Source organism: Microtus pennsylvanicus, chromosome 4 (assembly GCF_037038515.1).
Source record: "Microtus pennsylvanicus isolate mMicPen1 chromosome 4, mMicPen1.hap1, whole genome shotgun sequence".
NCBI lineage: Eukaryota > Metazoa > Chordata > Mammalia > Rodentia > Cricetidae > Microtus > Microtus pennsylvanicus.
Genome location: NC_134582.1, coordinates 98014554 through 98031508, shown reverse-complemented (window position 1 = coordinate 98031508; position 16955 = coordinate 98014554). Strand labels below are relative to the sequence as shown.

General features: G+C 41.9%; 1 protein-coding gene across 3 annotated transcripts in view; it reads right to left on the bottom strand.

The window, feature by feature from the left end:
* The window catches only part of Mylk4 (myosin light chain kinase family member 4), a 79955-nt gene that overhangs the window by 16653 nt on the left and 46347 nt on the right, over window positions 1-16955 (bottom strand). For all 3 annotated transcript variants that reach the window (XM_075969958.1, XM_075969957.1, XM_075969959.1), the window contains 7 exons: window positions 8085-8163; window positions 7308-7746; window positions 5828-6120; window positions 3900-4005; window positions 2272-2365; window positions 2083-2192; window positions 965-1106 (listed from right to left, as the gene is read on the bottom strand). In XM_075969958.1, the coding sequence (XP_075826073.1) occupies window positions 965-1106; window positions 2083-2192; window positions 2272-2365; window positions 3900-4005; window positions 5828-6120; window positions 7308-7746; window positions 8085-8163 (1263 nt within the window). The remainder of the gene's footprint in view (window positions 1-964; window positions 1107-2082; window positions 2193-2271; window positions 2366-3899; window positions 4006-5827; window positions 6121-7307; window positions 7747-8084; window positions 8164-16955) is intronic.

Genomic DNA, 16955 nt, shown 5'->3' with positions numbered 1-16955 from the left:
TGTACCTTCCCTGGAGACTTACAATATATGGTATGTTACATAGAATACACAATTTATCTCACTGTCATGCTGTGAAAACAGAGAAATGAGAAAATCATCAAACCACACAAGAAGATGCACTCTGTGATACTAACTCTAACGTAGACTGGACCAGGCTTGTTAGGGCTCAGCCTTTTGCTGGTTTTATCTAAAGTGATGTGCAATCCAGTTCTGGAGACTTCATAATGAGAGAGAGAGATAAAGAGGAGGAAGGAAATGGACTGGCTTCCCTCTTGGTTTCTGATTTGTCAACAACTGCCCTTGCGTCTCTTTGGCAGTGCAGCCCCACCCTCTAGCTGCCCTGCATTCTGTTCTCCACAGCCTCTACTCGGTGTTTTAGCAAACCCATAGGACAGTAAATCCCAAACCAGAGTTTCCTAGAAGAATTCAGGAGGCTACTGGGGATTTTCAAATCTGAAACAGTAGCTACAACTTGGGAACTGAAGACTAAAATACTCCCACCGTAAGCCCTGATAGTAAGAAGATGGCAGAAATATTGTGACACTTGTTTTAATTCTACACTTTTAGGGAAATGATCTGTGTTGATTTAATAAAGTTAATTTATAATAATCTCAACAAGGGACTATAAAGATGGGCATGCGAACATTAGCCCCCAAAAGTGGTGACAGTTATACATAAGATAAAAATCCTGATTTTGCTAGGTGGTGTGATGTGAGTTTGTTCCACCAGCTAGGGAGGCTGGATTTGACAGGATAGCTTGAACTCAGAAGTTCATGCCTAGGCTGGGTGAAGAAGCAAGACACTGCTCAAAAAACACACAAACAAAAAGAGAAAGGAAAAAAATTCGGATTTTTGTTAATTCCTAAAAACATGACCAGAGACAACACACCTTCCCAAGGCTGGTACATAATGGGGGAAGAGCTAAGGAGGCCTTACATTTCACAGGATGAGAAATATGCCGTACCTTGAGATCCAAGTGGAGGATGTACATCTGGTGCATGTACCTTATCCCCTCACAGATCTGCTTCATGAACAGGATGGTGTCCAGCTCTGTCAAGTTGCAGTTTTCATCAATGATGCGATCAAACAGCTCCCCACCCTCCACACTGCAGAGGGAAGAGGTGGAACTTTGAGTCCTGACTCCATGAACACCGCATGTGTATCTTGTGCGAAGTCACTGCCCAAGTGCCTGTATGTGTGTGCGCAGTTATTTCCTTGCCTTCTTTACTGTATGGGTTACATGATACTTATGTGGATACCTTCAGTATACCTTATGTCTATACCTTCAATGTCACACAGCTAAAATCTCAAAGTCCCTGTCATCGGTGGCTGCACTATAGCTGAATTCATGTATGCCACATAACAGATACTGGGGATGAAGAGAACTCAAGGACACACTGAGATGGGATTCCAGTGTTAACAGGAAGTGAGTCAAGGTCTTCACTTTTTGAGTTCTTTGATTAAGAGTAATAGCAAAGTATTTCTATGTGGCTGATACTGGATACAGTTGTTTTCCAAAAGCCTTATATACCATGGCAAACAAAACAAACCAACTTTCAGTGTCTGTTCAGTATTAAAACTACTTGAATTTGGTGGTGGGTGTGCTGGTGTAGCACTTTGTAGGCCTTTGGATATAAAGCAGGGCATCACACATGCTCGGCAGACACTCTATCACCTGAGCCGATCAAGTCTTTGCAGAGGGGATTCTGAAATGGAGCTGTTTAGTATCAGGGGCTTGGCGTGTACTTTGTGTTCTTGAATGCTTAACCACCCCCTCTCCCCAGCTTCATTCTGTTAGGTTTTAGCAACTCATGGTCACTTGTGATCAGTATAGCACAAGACACCCAACCTTGGTTTGGGACAACAGAGCCTAGATACAGGCTGCATCTATTTTGTCCTGTTGCATCTGATCAGTGAGTCACACTGGGAGACTGCACTTGGAAACAGTTTCCCTTCTGACTCTGGCAAGATCTCGTGTCTCCTGCATCTCAGATCCAACAGTGCACTGCCCATGACTCCGTCTGAGTCATGAGCGCTGGGCAGAAGGTGTGTGGCAGCAGGTGGAGGGGAGAGGACACCTACTACTCCATGATGAGGATGATGTCCTGCTTGGACTCAAAGGCATCATAGAGCTGAATGAGGTTCACGTGGTCCAGCTGGTTCATGATGCTAATCTCATTCTTCACATCCTCCTGAGGAGAAGGAAAGAGTGGATTAGTGTGGTGGAGACTGGCCCAGAGGGAGAGGAGACACACCTCCTGGCGCCTTTACCTTCTCCTTTGCACTTCTGATCTTAATGATTTTAGCAGCCAGCTTCAGGCCCGTTGCTTTCTCTTCACACTTGTGAACCTGGCCAAAGCGCCCCCTGCCAAACAACAGATGGTTCAGTGAGGCAGTGTAGTCTACAGGGCCCCATATCGGTCCCTACCAGGTGGACAGTATGCCTTCCCAGTCATTTGTCTCTTGAGTGAGCACACTTGCAAATATGTCTCGGTATCTGGAGCAGCACTGGCCAAGGTGAGATCTAGGGGTCACCTATACCCCCCACCAGGAAGTTGCGCTTGTCTTTAGTTAGTCTTCCACGTCAGAAGCGTTGCCTGTCACCAATCTCTGCTACATAAAGGGAATGGGCAAGCCCTGAAAAATCTTATGTCTTGAATTATATTTGTGTCTGTCATCTTGACCTAAATCTTAGAAGTTAATTTGCCTCAGCAGTATGCTGATCCTTATTCCTGTTTGGGGCAGAGAAATTTGGTCAGTATACAAAATTTCACTTGAATTTTGAATTAAGGACAGTGGTTAAAATTGCCAAGAATCCTGTGGTATTGACCTGTTTCAATATCTCTTCCAAGTAAAAGATAAGCTACTGTGTAATAAACTCTTACCACTAGCAGGCAGCATGGACGTGGTGCACACCTCATTTGCTCTGCTAACCTATTTTTTTTTCCATTACAGCATGGCCACCAATGTTGAGGTGAGCCCACAGCAACCAACGACGGACCTCAAATCCTACTGTGCCCAAAGAGGCAGATGAGAACTTTAAAAGGAGCCACTGACAAACCCAAAGCAGCACAAACCCTTGGAATTGTTTCAAAGTTCAGGTGTTTCTATATGACAGAGGGCAAAGGACTGTGGAATGGTAAGGAGAAGACACAACCTTACAGAATTAGCTGGTCACCCCTTAACATCCCGAGGAAACCACACTGAGATATCATGCATACCCTCCATGTGCTAATTGTGTATAGGGTGCAATTTGCTGCTTTCCTTCTATTTTACAAAAACGTGCGATGGTAGTAAATTTTTTTGTGTAGGCTTTAAGTTACAGGAAGTCTTTGGGAGACTGTGGACGAAGTAGGAGGGAAAAAGGTCCCCCAGTGTAACCCTGACCCCGATGACCTCTACTGTTCCTTCTTTAAGAGACAGTGTGCACTTCAATGACACTCAGTTGAGTTCTTCTGTGAGGAAAGCAATCAACTAACATGGTAATAGCATGGAAGCTATAACCACAGAAAAGGAAAACCGGCTAGATTGAGAGAAAGATGAACTCCAGGCCACCGGAAATACATAGGTTGGATACATTCCTATTTCTTCTCTTAAGGGCTAAACCTGGATTTGGACAGTTCCTGGACCTTCTTCTGGTGACTCATGTTGGGTTTTTTCCTACTCTCAGACATCATGACAGGGCAACTAAAACAGTTGCTAAATAGGAAGTATAGCTACCACGTCAACTGTCCAGGACAAGTGACAATTTTCAAAAATGGTTAAAATCTCTTAAACTGTTTGCTTTTAGTGTTTGCAGTTCTCAAGTCTAGACTAGCAACATTTCCGCCATCTTGGGCTCTGCCTTGTGGAGACTGTCTGCTTTTACTGAGGCATTGTTCAAACTGGGCCTCACTCACCCTCCTAAGATCTCAGACTTGTTCACGGCGTACAGATTGTCTACAGCAGCGTGTTTGGCCATTACGATCCGGTGATCAAATGGGGCTGCAGGAGCGGGGACATCATCTGTAAGGGGAGAAGGAAAGGGCTGTCCGTCAAGGAGTCTGGCCTTTAAGCAGCGAGCAGCATGTCTCCTAGTGAAAATCGGCTCGTGTAAAACTAAAATGAAATCAGCCACCTGTCTTATCCCTAATGACCCTGGAAGACACATTTCCATTTCACATATGAGTGGTCTGTAACTCATGAGTATCTTATAAAGTATCTTTGGGAAATAAAGTCATTCACAAACTCTTTGGAGTGATTTTTTAGAAAATGCAGGGCGGTAAACAAATCTGCAATCCCAGGACAGACAAACACTTCTGGGACTGGAGCTGAAGCTCAGCAGAAAAGCCCTTTCCTAGCATGGACGAGATCATTGGTTTGATCTCCAGCATGACTTTTTTTTTTTTAATGCTTTCAAGCCTGAAACCATTTTTCATTTGATCATGAGAAATTAATGGATTCATCTTTTTGGAAAATGCTCCTGTATAATTCATATTTTAATTAAAGCAGAGAAGGAGAAATGGAGAAAGATGAATTATTTCCTTGTGTCATTGAACTATTTGATATTGTACGTTACTTTTTAAAATGTTTTGGGCTTTATTTCAGAGGCATTTAAAGCACAGAGATGAATTTTTCCTTGCTGAATGGAAATAAAACCCCCAATGAAACCACATAAGCTATATACTACAGCTATCTATCCCGCTTTTCCCACTTTCCACCTTCCATCTGATGTATTTAAGTGATCGTCCACATCAGCATGAAGACTAGCATGCATAGCTACTTAGTAACATTTCTGATGGTCTTCCTATTCCCATGACTGTTGCTGTCCATGACTTTGCTCTTCTCCATTTCCTTATTAAAAACAGCTACTGCACACATACAGCAAGGGTACAAAGGGGGGGGCAATTACATTCTTTATTCTGTATATTTATTCATTTATTGGTTTTTTGAGACAGTGTAACTTTGGCTACCCTGGAACTTACTCTGTAGACCAGGCTGGCTCAAACTCAAATCTGCCTGCCTCTGCCTCCTGAGTGTTGGGATTAAAGATGTGAATCACCACTACCCTGTTCCTAAACAGCTGTATTCTTTAAACTTGGTATTTATCCAATATATATTTCCTAATCACTTGGCTTGTTCTAGGTATACTATCAAATAGTAATATTAATTTTGTCTGATTAATTTAACATTTTTATATTCAGATAGCACAACTCTCTTGGAATCTAATTTGATGTAAACATTCACTTCTCATGCCATGAATATACTCCGAAATAAAATCAGGAGAGAATTCCTCAGGAGTCATTCACTGCTTCAGATTCTGTTCAGGCTGGGAAGACAGCTCTATGGGTAAATGTGCTTTGTGTACATGTCTCAAAGCCTAAAGACATGTGTTAGGATCCCGAAGCGGCATGTAAAAAGCCTGCCATTGTGCCTGTAACCCTAAGTTGATGGTCACCAGCCTAGCTCCAGTCTCAAAGGAATATGATGGAAATGATAGAGCAGGACACTTGGTGTCCTCCTCTGGCCTCCGTAAATGTACAGGTGCACACCCTGAACACACATGTTTATAGGCATCACATATATATAAATATGCATTCACACACACCATAGACAGACAGACAGACAGACAGACAGACAGACAGACAGACAGATAGATACGGACAAACAGACAGCAGACAGGACTGTTTCTTTTGCCTGCACAAAGAGTGTTCAAGTTAACCACACTAATACATAATCACAGAGCATATGTTTCTTTAGAACTGTTACGATAAGGGAAATTCAGTTGGAATGCTTGCTGTGGACAGTTAGGAAACTTTAAAAGTCCAGAACAAAAAGCATTTCCTACCTAGTGGGACCGCTGGGGCTTGCTCTCTTGGATGGACGCTCATTCCCTCCTGGGGTCTGTCATCCGGGCTCCAGGTTTGTCCGGCTTCCTCTGTCCTGACCGTGGGCTCTTCCCCCGCCCTCACGTCGTCTATTCTGCTCTTTTTGTTGTCCTCGCTTAGGAAACACTCCTCTGCCACTCTGCGCTTACTGCTGCCAGCAGACTCTGTCTGTTCAGCGTTCTGGAAAGTGGATCCTGATGCCGAATTTCCCAGGATTCCTGGTGTAGAAATGGCCTTTATATTACTGATGCACCTGGAAAATAAAACTCATTTGCAGCTCTCAATGTTTCAAGGAAAAAAAAATTCCCAGATTGTCAAAACTCTTAGAACCGAAACTTAATTAGGATGGTATTTGGGGAAGACGATGTGCCTTGCCACACAGACAGAGGTGACCAGTTCAGCAGTTGAGGACGTCAAATCTAAATAGATTACCAGACACAGAGAGTCTTCCAGGGACCTCACTGTGAGTCCAAAAGTGGTCATTTATGAAACCTAACAACAGAAGAGAGAAATTATAGAAAAGGAGCTGTGATCTCTCTAAAGATTGACAGCCACAGAAGAACCATTATTGGTGGCTTAATTGGCATGTTCTGGCAGCTGCTGGTCTTCCTGAGCAAATCCCGTCATGATGGACTTCAATAATGACCAGTGTTTAATATATAGAAATTATATTTATTCAAGATTATATTAAAGCTAAGTAACAATTATGCCTTAAACAAATACAATACTCAGAGCAGCTAATTTTAATTGGATACAAAAATTCCTGAATTTGTATAAGACGCTTCTTAATTTTAAGGAAGAAGCTTAATCAATTATCTACTTCTTACAATGCTAGGGAAGAAACAACCAATGGATTGTTTCTATAATGTTTCTATAATGGGTTAGGTCAACTCTTTCAGATTTAGGTTTTTAATTTACAACTTAACATAATCATTATTTAATTCTTAGCCTTAGAAAGGATATACTTTTTACTGCTAAGCAGCAAAACTTTTTACTTGTTCTTTATAGAGTATTGATTACTGATGATATCAAAATTTGTGATCTTAGTGTTAGTGTAAGACTTAGAAATGATCAAATGGGGCTCAGGGAGGAAGCACAGGCTTAGCATGAAAAAGGTCCTGAGTTCCATTCCCAGTGGAGGGAAGCAAGGAAAGGAGGAAGGGGGAAGAAGGAATTAAGAGCAGGAGGGAGGGGCAGAGAGAGAGTGGAAATAGGGAGGGAGGGAGAAAGAGTGGAAATAACTAAAAATAATGGTACAAAGAAAGAGGAATAACAGAATAATAGGAAAATATAGCCATGAAAAATCAATATAAGAGAGGAGCTCATCCTAAACATTGCCTTTAAAACCACCTTCATTTTTCCTTCAAAATGGCATCAAATACCACAGCACAAAGGCCTATGAGAGAGCCCAGCTGTGGATGTGTGATACTGTGACAGTACCTTTCATTGGATGGGTCACCATTCATCCCGTCCACGTGCTGATTTCCAGGTGAACGTTCGTCCAGCACCGTTTCACTTGCCGCTGTTGAAACTGCGTTCTCGGCTTCTGTTCCTCTGCTCTCTTCCTTAGAAGGAAGCCCACGTTTCCCTCCTTTGAGAAACGGACATCCATTTTTATCCTCAGTGTCTTGGTTATCCCCCAAGGTGTTGCTTTCTTGTCTCTCCAGACTTTCTATGCAAGGACCATCTTTTCCATCTGCATTCTCTCTTAGTTCCAGGGGATCCCTTGGAACAAAATCTACCTTGTCTTGTCTTTCCTGATGACATATGACATAGCTCCTCTGAACCTCAGAGGAGTTGTTCTTCTCAGCATTTTTCTTGTTGAGTTTGGTAACCTTTTCCTTCTCGGAGGAGACTAGGTTTTTCTGGTCAGGTTTCTCTAAGAAGCCACAGAACATAAAACACGTTAATGAAAAATTCACAGGATCATTTTAATTTTGGTTTCACTTAATGGCATCTCTAGTCTGGCTTCTTTTCAACAGCAGATTTAAGTTTTCAAAAACAAAGCAGAATGAAATACGCCCCGCTGACTGAAAATTGTGTGTCAAGCATTTTTCTTATTTGTCACTGGTAAATCCAAAGCCAATCAGATAAAAAAAAAAGTTAATAAAAACAGCATTCCTCCCCATAGGATTTAGGAATGTGTGATTTCCTCCGAGTAAGAGTAACAGCAGAACTCTCTCCATAACCACTGAGTCTCCTAAGGATGCCTGTTACCTGTGAGGGCTGATGACTTTCCACCGGCAACAATTGTCCTTTCATTCAATGTAGGGTTGGACCACACATTTTCCTCCGCCTGTGGGTGTAAAATCAAGCCATTACGATTCCCTACAGTGCACACACTGCTTAGCCTCGGCACTAGTGATGCAGGCTGTGCAGTTCTTCATGTAAAGTGCATCACTGAATGATAGGATGTCTCGTGTCACACACCTGGCCTCTCCCAGGAGGACCCTGTCTTCCAGCTGTGACGACCACAACAATGACTCCAGACATTCAAATTTTAATTTCTTAATTAGTTTTACAGTGCATAAGACATTACTACTGACTATATTTACCCTGCTATGCAAAATAAAAATCTCAACCCCATTCTTGTCTATCTGGAATGTTACTAATTAAAAAATGTTACTAATTAAAAATAATATTAAAGCAAAATGTCTCCAACAATTACTAAATTTTCTCAGAAGTAAGGGGAAACATTGTTCCAAGTTGACACTACTATATTATACAATTCAAACATAGGGAAATACACAAAAATTGGTAGTCATGTAAAGTGAAAAACAGTCTGAATCAATGAAACTCTTTATACAAAGCAGTATCAAAGAAAACGAGCTCCCTATTTTCAAACAAATTCTGTCCTGTGTAGAAGGTAGCCCATCTTCATGATCTCATTAAAGGCTATGGTGATGTGTAAGCTGCCCTTGATCTCCATTTCAGCTGTTCGGATTTGGCTCACCTATCAATTGAACTCAAATTGAGAACACGTGTGAATGAGTTTCCTAAACTACCTGGAGACGAAGGCAATGAGCTTCTTAACAACTGGCTTTTTCTTTCCATAGAAGATGCCTTTCTCTCAGTCCTAGCTTCCCCAGACTAGCATAACAAACCCTTCCACACACTGCAAAAGGTGAAGATTAATCTAATCCACACAAATTGTGAGTTATACATTGTAAATCTATAGACTCATAGGAAGTCACAGAAAATGAGTCCCTCCACTCTTTGGAGCAAAACACAGTTTGCCCAAGGGGATTTGTAAATATGAAATAACCCATAGTGCAGACTGTAGGGATGAAGATACATTGCAAATACACTTATAATTCAGAATTCTTCCTTTTCCCAGGTGGACGCCTCACCACACAGAGGCACATTTAGTACATCTGGAGAAAGCCAAGGATGGAGATGGAAGCTATAGAAAGCCTCTCACTTTTTCACACAAGTACAGAGATGGTAATTTAAAAAAATGCCCTTTAATTTCCTTATGCAAGTCCAGTTGTGTAGTGGTATATTATTCATATTTTGATAAATAAATCTTGCCTGAAGACCAGAGGCAAAGCTAAGCCACTAGAGGTCAGGCAGTAGTGGCACACATCTTTAATCCAAGAATTTGGGAGACAGAGGCAGATGGATCTTTGTGAGTTCGAGGCCACCCTGGACTACACAAGATTAAAGCAGAAACAAATCCAGGTGGTGGTGGCTCACACCTTTAATCCCAGAACTAGAGGGAATATAAAATGAGAGGCTTATTTTTACTTGATAACTGTTTTGTTATATGTAATTTTGCTATGTTAAAGTTAAAGCCTTTCTTTTTTGTTTAAACAGAAAAGGGGGAAGTGATGTGGGAGTGTCATATATCAATCTGTTGATTTCATTGGTTAAGTAATAAAGAAACTGCTTGGCCTCATAGGTTAAAACATAGGTGGGAGGAGTAAACAGAACAGAATGCTGGGAGGAAGAGGAAGTGAGCTCAGAGACACCATGCTCCCCCTCCCAGGCAGACGCAAGCAATGAAGCAAGCTGCCAGGTCAGACATGCTGAATCTTTCCTGGTAAGAATGATGCTACACAGATGATTAGAAATGGGCTAAATTAATATGTGAGAATTAGCCTAGAAGAGGCTAGATAGAAATGGGCCAAGCAGTGTTTAAAAGAAAAAAAAAATGAGAGGCTTAAACTGCTTAGTTTTGTGGTTACCCAGCCTTGATAGAGGTAAGATTTCTCTAGTTGCTTGGCTGCTTTGTTTGGTTTTTGGGTTGAACCCTAACTTCTATCTATGGGTTTTTATTATTCATGCTACACAGTTGCTACTTCTGTCTGTGGGCCCAGAACTTGGCACTTATGTCAATACCAGTGTCCCTTATAACACTTTACTGAACTCTTATTGCCAGTTTGTTTCTTCTAGGTGTTGGATTTATGATGGTCATGGTGCTTAGACTAGAGACATCACATGGTGATAATGATGATGGTGATAACAATGAAGAAGATGATGATGATAGTGTGGTCATGATGATGGAGATGCGAGAAAGACAATGATGGCTAACATGTACTGAGCACAGCCAAGTCTACTAGAAACTCTTCAGTGCACTTTGCATGGTCAACTCCCTTGTAAAGAGAGGGGCTGACTACCAACCTCATTTTTATAATGAAGTCGGGATTCTAATTCATTTCTCTATTTGGTTTGCTCTCTAAGCAGGAGCATAATCTGTACTGTTTTCCTGGTGTAGAAAAGGATTTTAGCCAACCTGGAGAGTAACTCTGACTGGGATCTACTGCAGAGTAGGCACCATAAAATAAAAAGAGCAAGAGCAGGGAGCATACAATAAAAACATTAACACGGCAAGGGAGATATGGGTCCGTTAGCTAAAAGACTGGAATTAACAATGAAGAGGGGAGAAGGAGATCATTTCATTTTAATTCTGAGAAGTCTATATCAAGCTAGTCAAATAAGACAGTTGAGCAAATTGTGTTGATGGCATTTTATATGTCTCTTGGTAATTTCTCTTCTGAAATGAGAAAGTCTGGTGTGTTGGTAGGCACCAGGCTTTGGGATTTGTCCTGTGTGGCATAGACAATACAGTAGACTGAAAGTGACCTGAGAATGATGAGACCTGGTGTGTGTACATTTATTTCAACCCATCAACATATGTAAAGGTTTAGCTATAAAACTCTGTGGAACCAGTCAGGCCACGAGTATCCGGTGGCAAGTGTGAGCGTGAGATGCCCACACTCTTCAGGCAGAGTCTGGCCTGGCCGAGCGCAGAAACTGTCAGTGCTAAAGATACAGGAGCCAGTCACTACGCAGGGCTGCTCTTCCTTCCTGAAATTATGCCACTCCTGTTTCACCGCTTAAATAATGCAAGGCCTCCATTCCTCACCACAGGCTACTTATAGTTTCTTTTCCCTGTGCAATACTGACACCTAGAGGAGCTGAAGTGTCTCTGATACACAGAAGTAGTGTTTCTCCTTTCCTCTCCCTGCCTAGCAACCTTGTGGGCCTTTATTCAGAAGCCTTTTCACTTTGTCTTTTAGGTCCTCTGGAGGAGTTCCTAAAACAGGACACTGGTCTATGGATGCATTTTACCTGTCGTCTAAAAATGACATTTGTTTCCTGTGAATACAGAAGTCAGGTTCAAAGCTGCTAAAGAAGGAATTCTTCAAACCATTCCCATCATCCTGCAAAGGGATGAATCAGGATTTTATACTCCTCTGCCGCATTCACAGTTCTGACTGAGATGAACAAAAGAATTCATTTCATTCAGAACTGTCTAGTCATTCATTTAAAAATATGCATATATTTGCCAGTGCCTACCTGTTCCTTTTATAACAATTCTTTATAAATTTGTATTTTATATATTTAAAAATATATATTAACAAAATTGAGCAAGCATAATTTATCTGTAACTATAATAAATGTCATTTCTAAAAATAAATATGCACACACATCATCAATGTATATAATTGATAGTATTTTAGAGTGGGCTAACCTTTTGCTGTTAACCATGTAAAGTCAAATAGTTCTCAGAGACCTAGTTTTCTAGGCCTGCTGGTTAGAGTTTTTCAGCTGACTCAAACTAATCACCTGGAAGAAGGAACCTCTACTGAGGAACTGCCTCCCACAAATGTGCTGAGGGCATTTTCTTGATTAATGATTGATGTGGGAGTGTCCAGCCTACTGTGGGCAATACCACCCCTAGGCAGATGGTCCTGGGTTGTATAAGAAAGGAGGCAGAGCGAGCCATTGAGAGCAAGACATTATGCAGTGTTCTTTCACAGTTCCTGCCCTGGCTTCCCTTGAGGAGCCAGTGCAATCAGGAAGAGTAAGGCAAAAACAAACAAACAAAAACCCTTTCTTCCCCAACTCACATTTTGGTTGTGTTGTTTGCTACAGTAACAGAAAGCAAGCTAGGACACCAGGCAACACTATTTCAGCACTGTTCTGATTTTTCTTAATTTTCATTTTTGGAGGGAAAAACCATTCTAATTAGCTGGTTCAAGGACAAGTACATATTGAGAACTCTCGGCTCATTTCTTACCAAGTGTGTTTCTCTTTCTACAGTCTACTCTCTACATGAGGTCAAGATTCATTGCTTGGATGCCTGTTTTCATTGCTCATCATATACTTCATACTCTTGTCTCCTCTAGAGTTTGACTTGCCAAAGGATCCAACCATGCATTTTGGTGAGCACCCACTGCCGGGGCATGAGTTCCTTTCTGTCCTGTATTTCAAACCCACTTCAGGGCCACATCCCAACTCTCCTGGGATTCCAACTCTCCTGGAAGCAGTGAGATGACAGAATGGGAAATTAATCCATAAGTACAATTTTGCCTTCTCCCTCCTTCGTACCCATTCAATAAAAACTATCCTTCAAAAATCAATTAAGAAATGGATTTAACCTTAACAGTGACAGTAAAAGTGACACCTCCCTTGACTTCAACAATACTGTAGTCAGTGTTTGTGTCATTGGCCACCGACTGACACTTCTGTCCTCCAACTGGTATGTGGCGCCTTCCCTCTATTTTTGGTTCTCTAGCTCGAGAACAGAAGAATTTAGGGCTCAAAAAAAAAAAAAAAGCCCTCAGGAAAGCAATGTGCACTTAAGGAAAAAAGTGCCAGAAGAAATGATTCTGTGATTCTGCCACTGTGGGAGTGTTCTGCCATTCGACTTCATTGCAGGGAAGCAAGGTTTCCCTGAGGACCATCTCTGATGCATCCCTGTTACAAAGTCGCAATCCTTTGCTTCACATTAGAACAAAATGTTACACTATAATCACATCCCTGCATTTGGGGCTTATGGCTGCTTCAGAACAGTAAATTCATAACATCACACAGGGAACATAACCAAAACTGCACACTGAATAGTGGCTTTGTATCTCGTTGCTATGGCAATGCCAAAGTGACTTTCTGGTCGCTTTAACCTAATGTCTAATAGTATAAAAACAAAATTATAATAATTTAAAATGAGTTTGTTAAATTTTAACTAGGTTCTTAATGGGAGAGATGAGAATAAAAATTCCTGACAGGATACAAAGAGAAAGATTTTTAGAAGAAACAGTAAAAGTATTTACATCTCCCTATTTGAGCGTAAAAGATTATTTATAACATCTTATGTCTATTTGTTTGTTTAGTGTGCGTGTGGAACAGCAGAGTGTGGAGCTGATTCTTTCCTTCCACCATGTGGGTGCTGAAAACTGAGTACAGATCACCAGACTGGTAAGTCTTGGTAAGCAAGTACCTTTATCTGCTGTGCCATCTCACCAGCCTGATGAAGGATCAATTTTAGAGATCGTTTGCAAATAGATCTATTTCTCTTCAACTGCAGATGCTCTCGAATTCCCTGTGCTCTAAGCACAGAGAAAACACCCCGTGTCACTGGTCAGACAGGAGTAATTCTCACACAGCACAGCCTGTACTGTGGGCTGTGGGCACTGGCGTGGGGTAAGGTAGGGCAGGGTCCCACCGACAGAATCCAGGAAGGAAAGGGTTGGCCTTGACCTCGGAATGGTGGGAGCAGGAGCAACTCCTCCCTGAGCTGTGGGTGACGTCAAGCAGAATCAGTCACCTGAGTAAACAACCCAGCCCAGCAAATGAAAGCCTTCGGATATGTTCACAACCCTGGGAACAGTGCTTCATTCAGACCCATGAAAACCGGACTTCAGGGTCTGATGTGAAAGCTGAGAGTTCAGGGAAGTCTAACTAGACCATCTGTCAAACGGAAATACATGAACGTAGAAGGTGAACTGCTGGCTTCTTCTAATTTTTAAAAGCAAACTGTTGTGTTTCTCAGCCCTCTCCAACAAAAAAAGCCAGTAAAGAACAATGTTGTTCCAATCATCCTCTTTGGCTATCCCCACATGACAAAGGCCTTTTCCTTCCTTCCTTCCTTCCTTCCTTCCTTCCTTCCTTCCTTCCTTCCTTCCTTCCTTCCTTCTTCCCTTCCTTCCTTCCTTCCTTCCTTCCTTCTTCCCTTCCTTCCTTCCTTCCTTCCTTCCTTCCTTCCTTCCTTCCTTCCTCCCTTCCTTCTTCCCTTCCTTCCCTCCTTTCTTCTTTCCTTCCTTTAATTTGTTCTTTCCTTTTTTAATTGAGTGTTGAACCTAGGACCTCACACATGCTGGCCAAAGAAGACAGAGTGTGGACCCCCAGGGTCTATCCACCATTATTAGAGTGCAGGCTATGGGTCACAGCTGTGAATGCTCCCTTCCATGCTGTTATACAGCCTATCTCTGTCCATTTTAGTGGGGAAAAAAACAATTAAAATAGCAAATTATACATATTTCCTAATGTTTAGTCCTACCGTGAATCCTGTTATGCATTATCTTGGCTTTGCTTCATCTTACACCAGATGACTGACCTGAGCTAGGCTAAGATACCTTGTAAAAGATTTATACTCCTTTTTAAAATTTTACGTATTTTTACTTAATTGCATGAGTGTTTTGCCTGTGTGTGTGTGTGTGTGTGTGTGTGTACTACATGTGTGCCTAGAACCTGAGAAAGCCAGAAGAGAGTATTGGATCCTTTGGAAATGGAGTTATGTTTTAAGTCTCATGTGTGTCCTGGAAGTCAAACCCAGGTCCTCTGGAAGAGCAGTCACTGCTCTTAACCACTGAGCCATTTCTCAGCCCCTCACATTTCTCTCTACTTCCCCCTCCCCCAGATTGAATGCTGAACCCTTTAACTTTGCTCTTTTCCTCAGAGGATGGCTTTTCCAAACCTGTTGACCCACCCCACCTCCACATCTGCCTTTTTTTTCTCCAAATATTCTTGACTCTAAATGTCAGGTCCCCAGCTCCTGATGCTGTGGATAAAAGCCGTAGTAAAGTAGGTGGGTCCTGGACCATGAGGTCCTCCTAGCCCTGCTCACAGCTGTGCGACTGCAGCATACTGCAACCCTTGCAAGCCGCCACCTGTGCTGATTTGGGCCAGTCTGGTCCTTGTTTTCCATTTTCACTTGCCAAGTGCTGATTCCTCGATCCCACAAAAGCTGCATGCCTCTTTGGTCTCATTCAGGGCAGAGTACCTACAAACCACTCATGACGTAAGTCACAAAACAATCCCACACCAGTTCTGCCTCTTTCTCAACCTTGACTAGGTGCACAATATTAGGTGTAGAGAATCCCAAATCCCCTTGCGAAAGTGACCTATGGAGTACCCAAGGAGAACTGTAAAATAAAAAAGTCAATACCCCTAACCACACCTCTGGTCCTTTGCCTGAAGTTCCTCTGCTTGCTTCTTGGTCACAACGTTTTAAAGCCAGGGAAAGACAAGATGTGGAGGAGGAACAGCATTTGACAAGGCATAGAATTGTAGATCTTTATATAGAAGCAAATCTGAAAGCCATAAGCCGTGGAATCCTCAGGATTCTGTGGTAGGATAATACTTGAGCGTGCTATAAACAGCAGTGTCACTTCTAAAGACTTGTGAACACGAGTCAGCAAATGATAAACCAAATTCACATGGAATCATTGTTCCTGTACAGTCATCTGGTTAAATTGATTCTTACATGTAAAATTCTTCTTATACTACACATGATTAAATCTTGGAAGATCTATACATGAAGTTTACGGTGTTTTTTCATCACCCAATAAACCTTTTGATTTCTTCTACTGTGGACAGTTTTAAGAGTATTCATTTCACTTAGTGTTCCTTGGTATGCATTTTATTTTAGACTTATTTTTATTCCTTCCTCTCCTGTCTCCTGCCCCAGGAAGGAAGGAAGGAGGGAGGGAGGGAAGGAAGGAAGGAAGGAAGGAAGGAAGGAAGGAAGGAAGGAAGGAAGGCAGAATCTCAGCCCCTCCCTCTCTATCTAGAATCTGCATTTAAACCAGTAATCAGACAATTTCTATGCATACTAAAATTTGAAAATATAGAACCAGAAAATCCACACAATGGACTGGTTTGAAAATTGCACAAATATTTGTGATCACTTCATAGATATATTTAAGGCTGCATCCATTAGCTCCCTCACCAGCTAATCTCTTACCTATGTGAACAAAGACTGGGGAAGGGACAGGGACGACACTGAGCTGGTCTTCCTGTTTACTGGCCTCAAAGGGAGTCACTTTTGAGAACCCAACACTGGGAATAAATTCAATACGGTTCTCAGAGTGTCCAGACACTGACAACGACCAGGACTTCCAGAAGGAGCTGGGGAAAGACAATGCATGATGGATGTATCATGCCTAGAACTTTCTACTAATTTCTGGGGTCTCCAGAATGGCCAGACCATGTAAGAGTAAGTTCCAAAGAACTAGAAATACAGCAGCAGGGAATCTGAAGGAGACTGACCCCAGGATCTCTGCTGACATTAAAACCCACAGATGCTCAAGCTTCTTGCCTAGAAGAGTATAGCACTTATATAGAGCTGGTACATATTCCACATGTTTCCAATAACATGCTGTAGCACTTACATAGAACTGGTACATATTCCACATGCTTCCAATAACATGCTGTAGCACTTACATAGAGCTGGTACATATTCCACATGCTTCCAATAACATGCTGTAGCACTTACATAGAACTGGTACATATTCCACATGCTTCCAATAACATGCTGTAGCACTTACATAGAGCTGGTACATATTCCACATGCTTCCAATA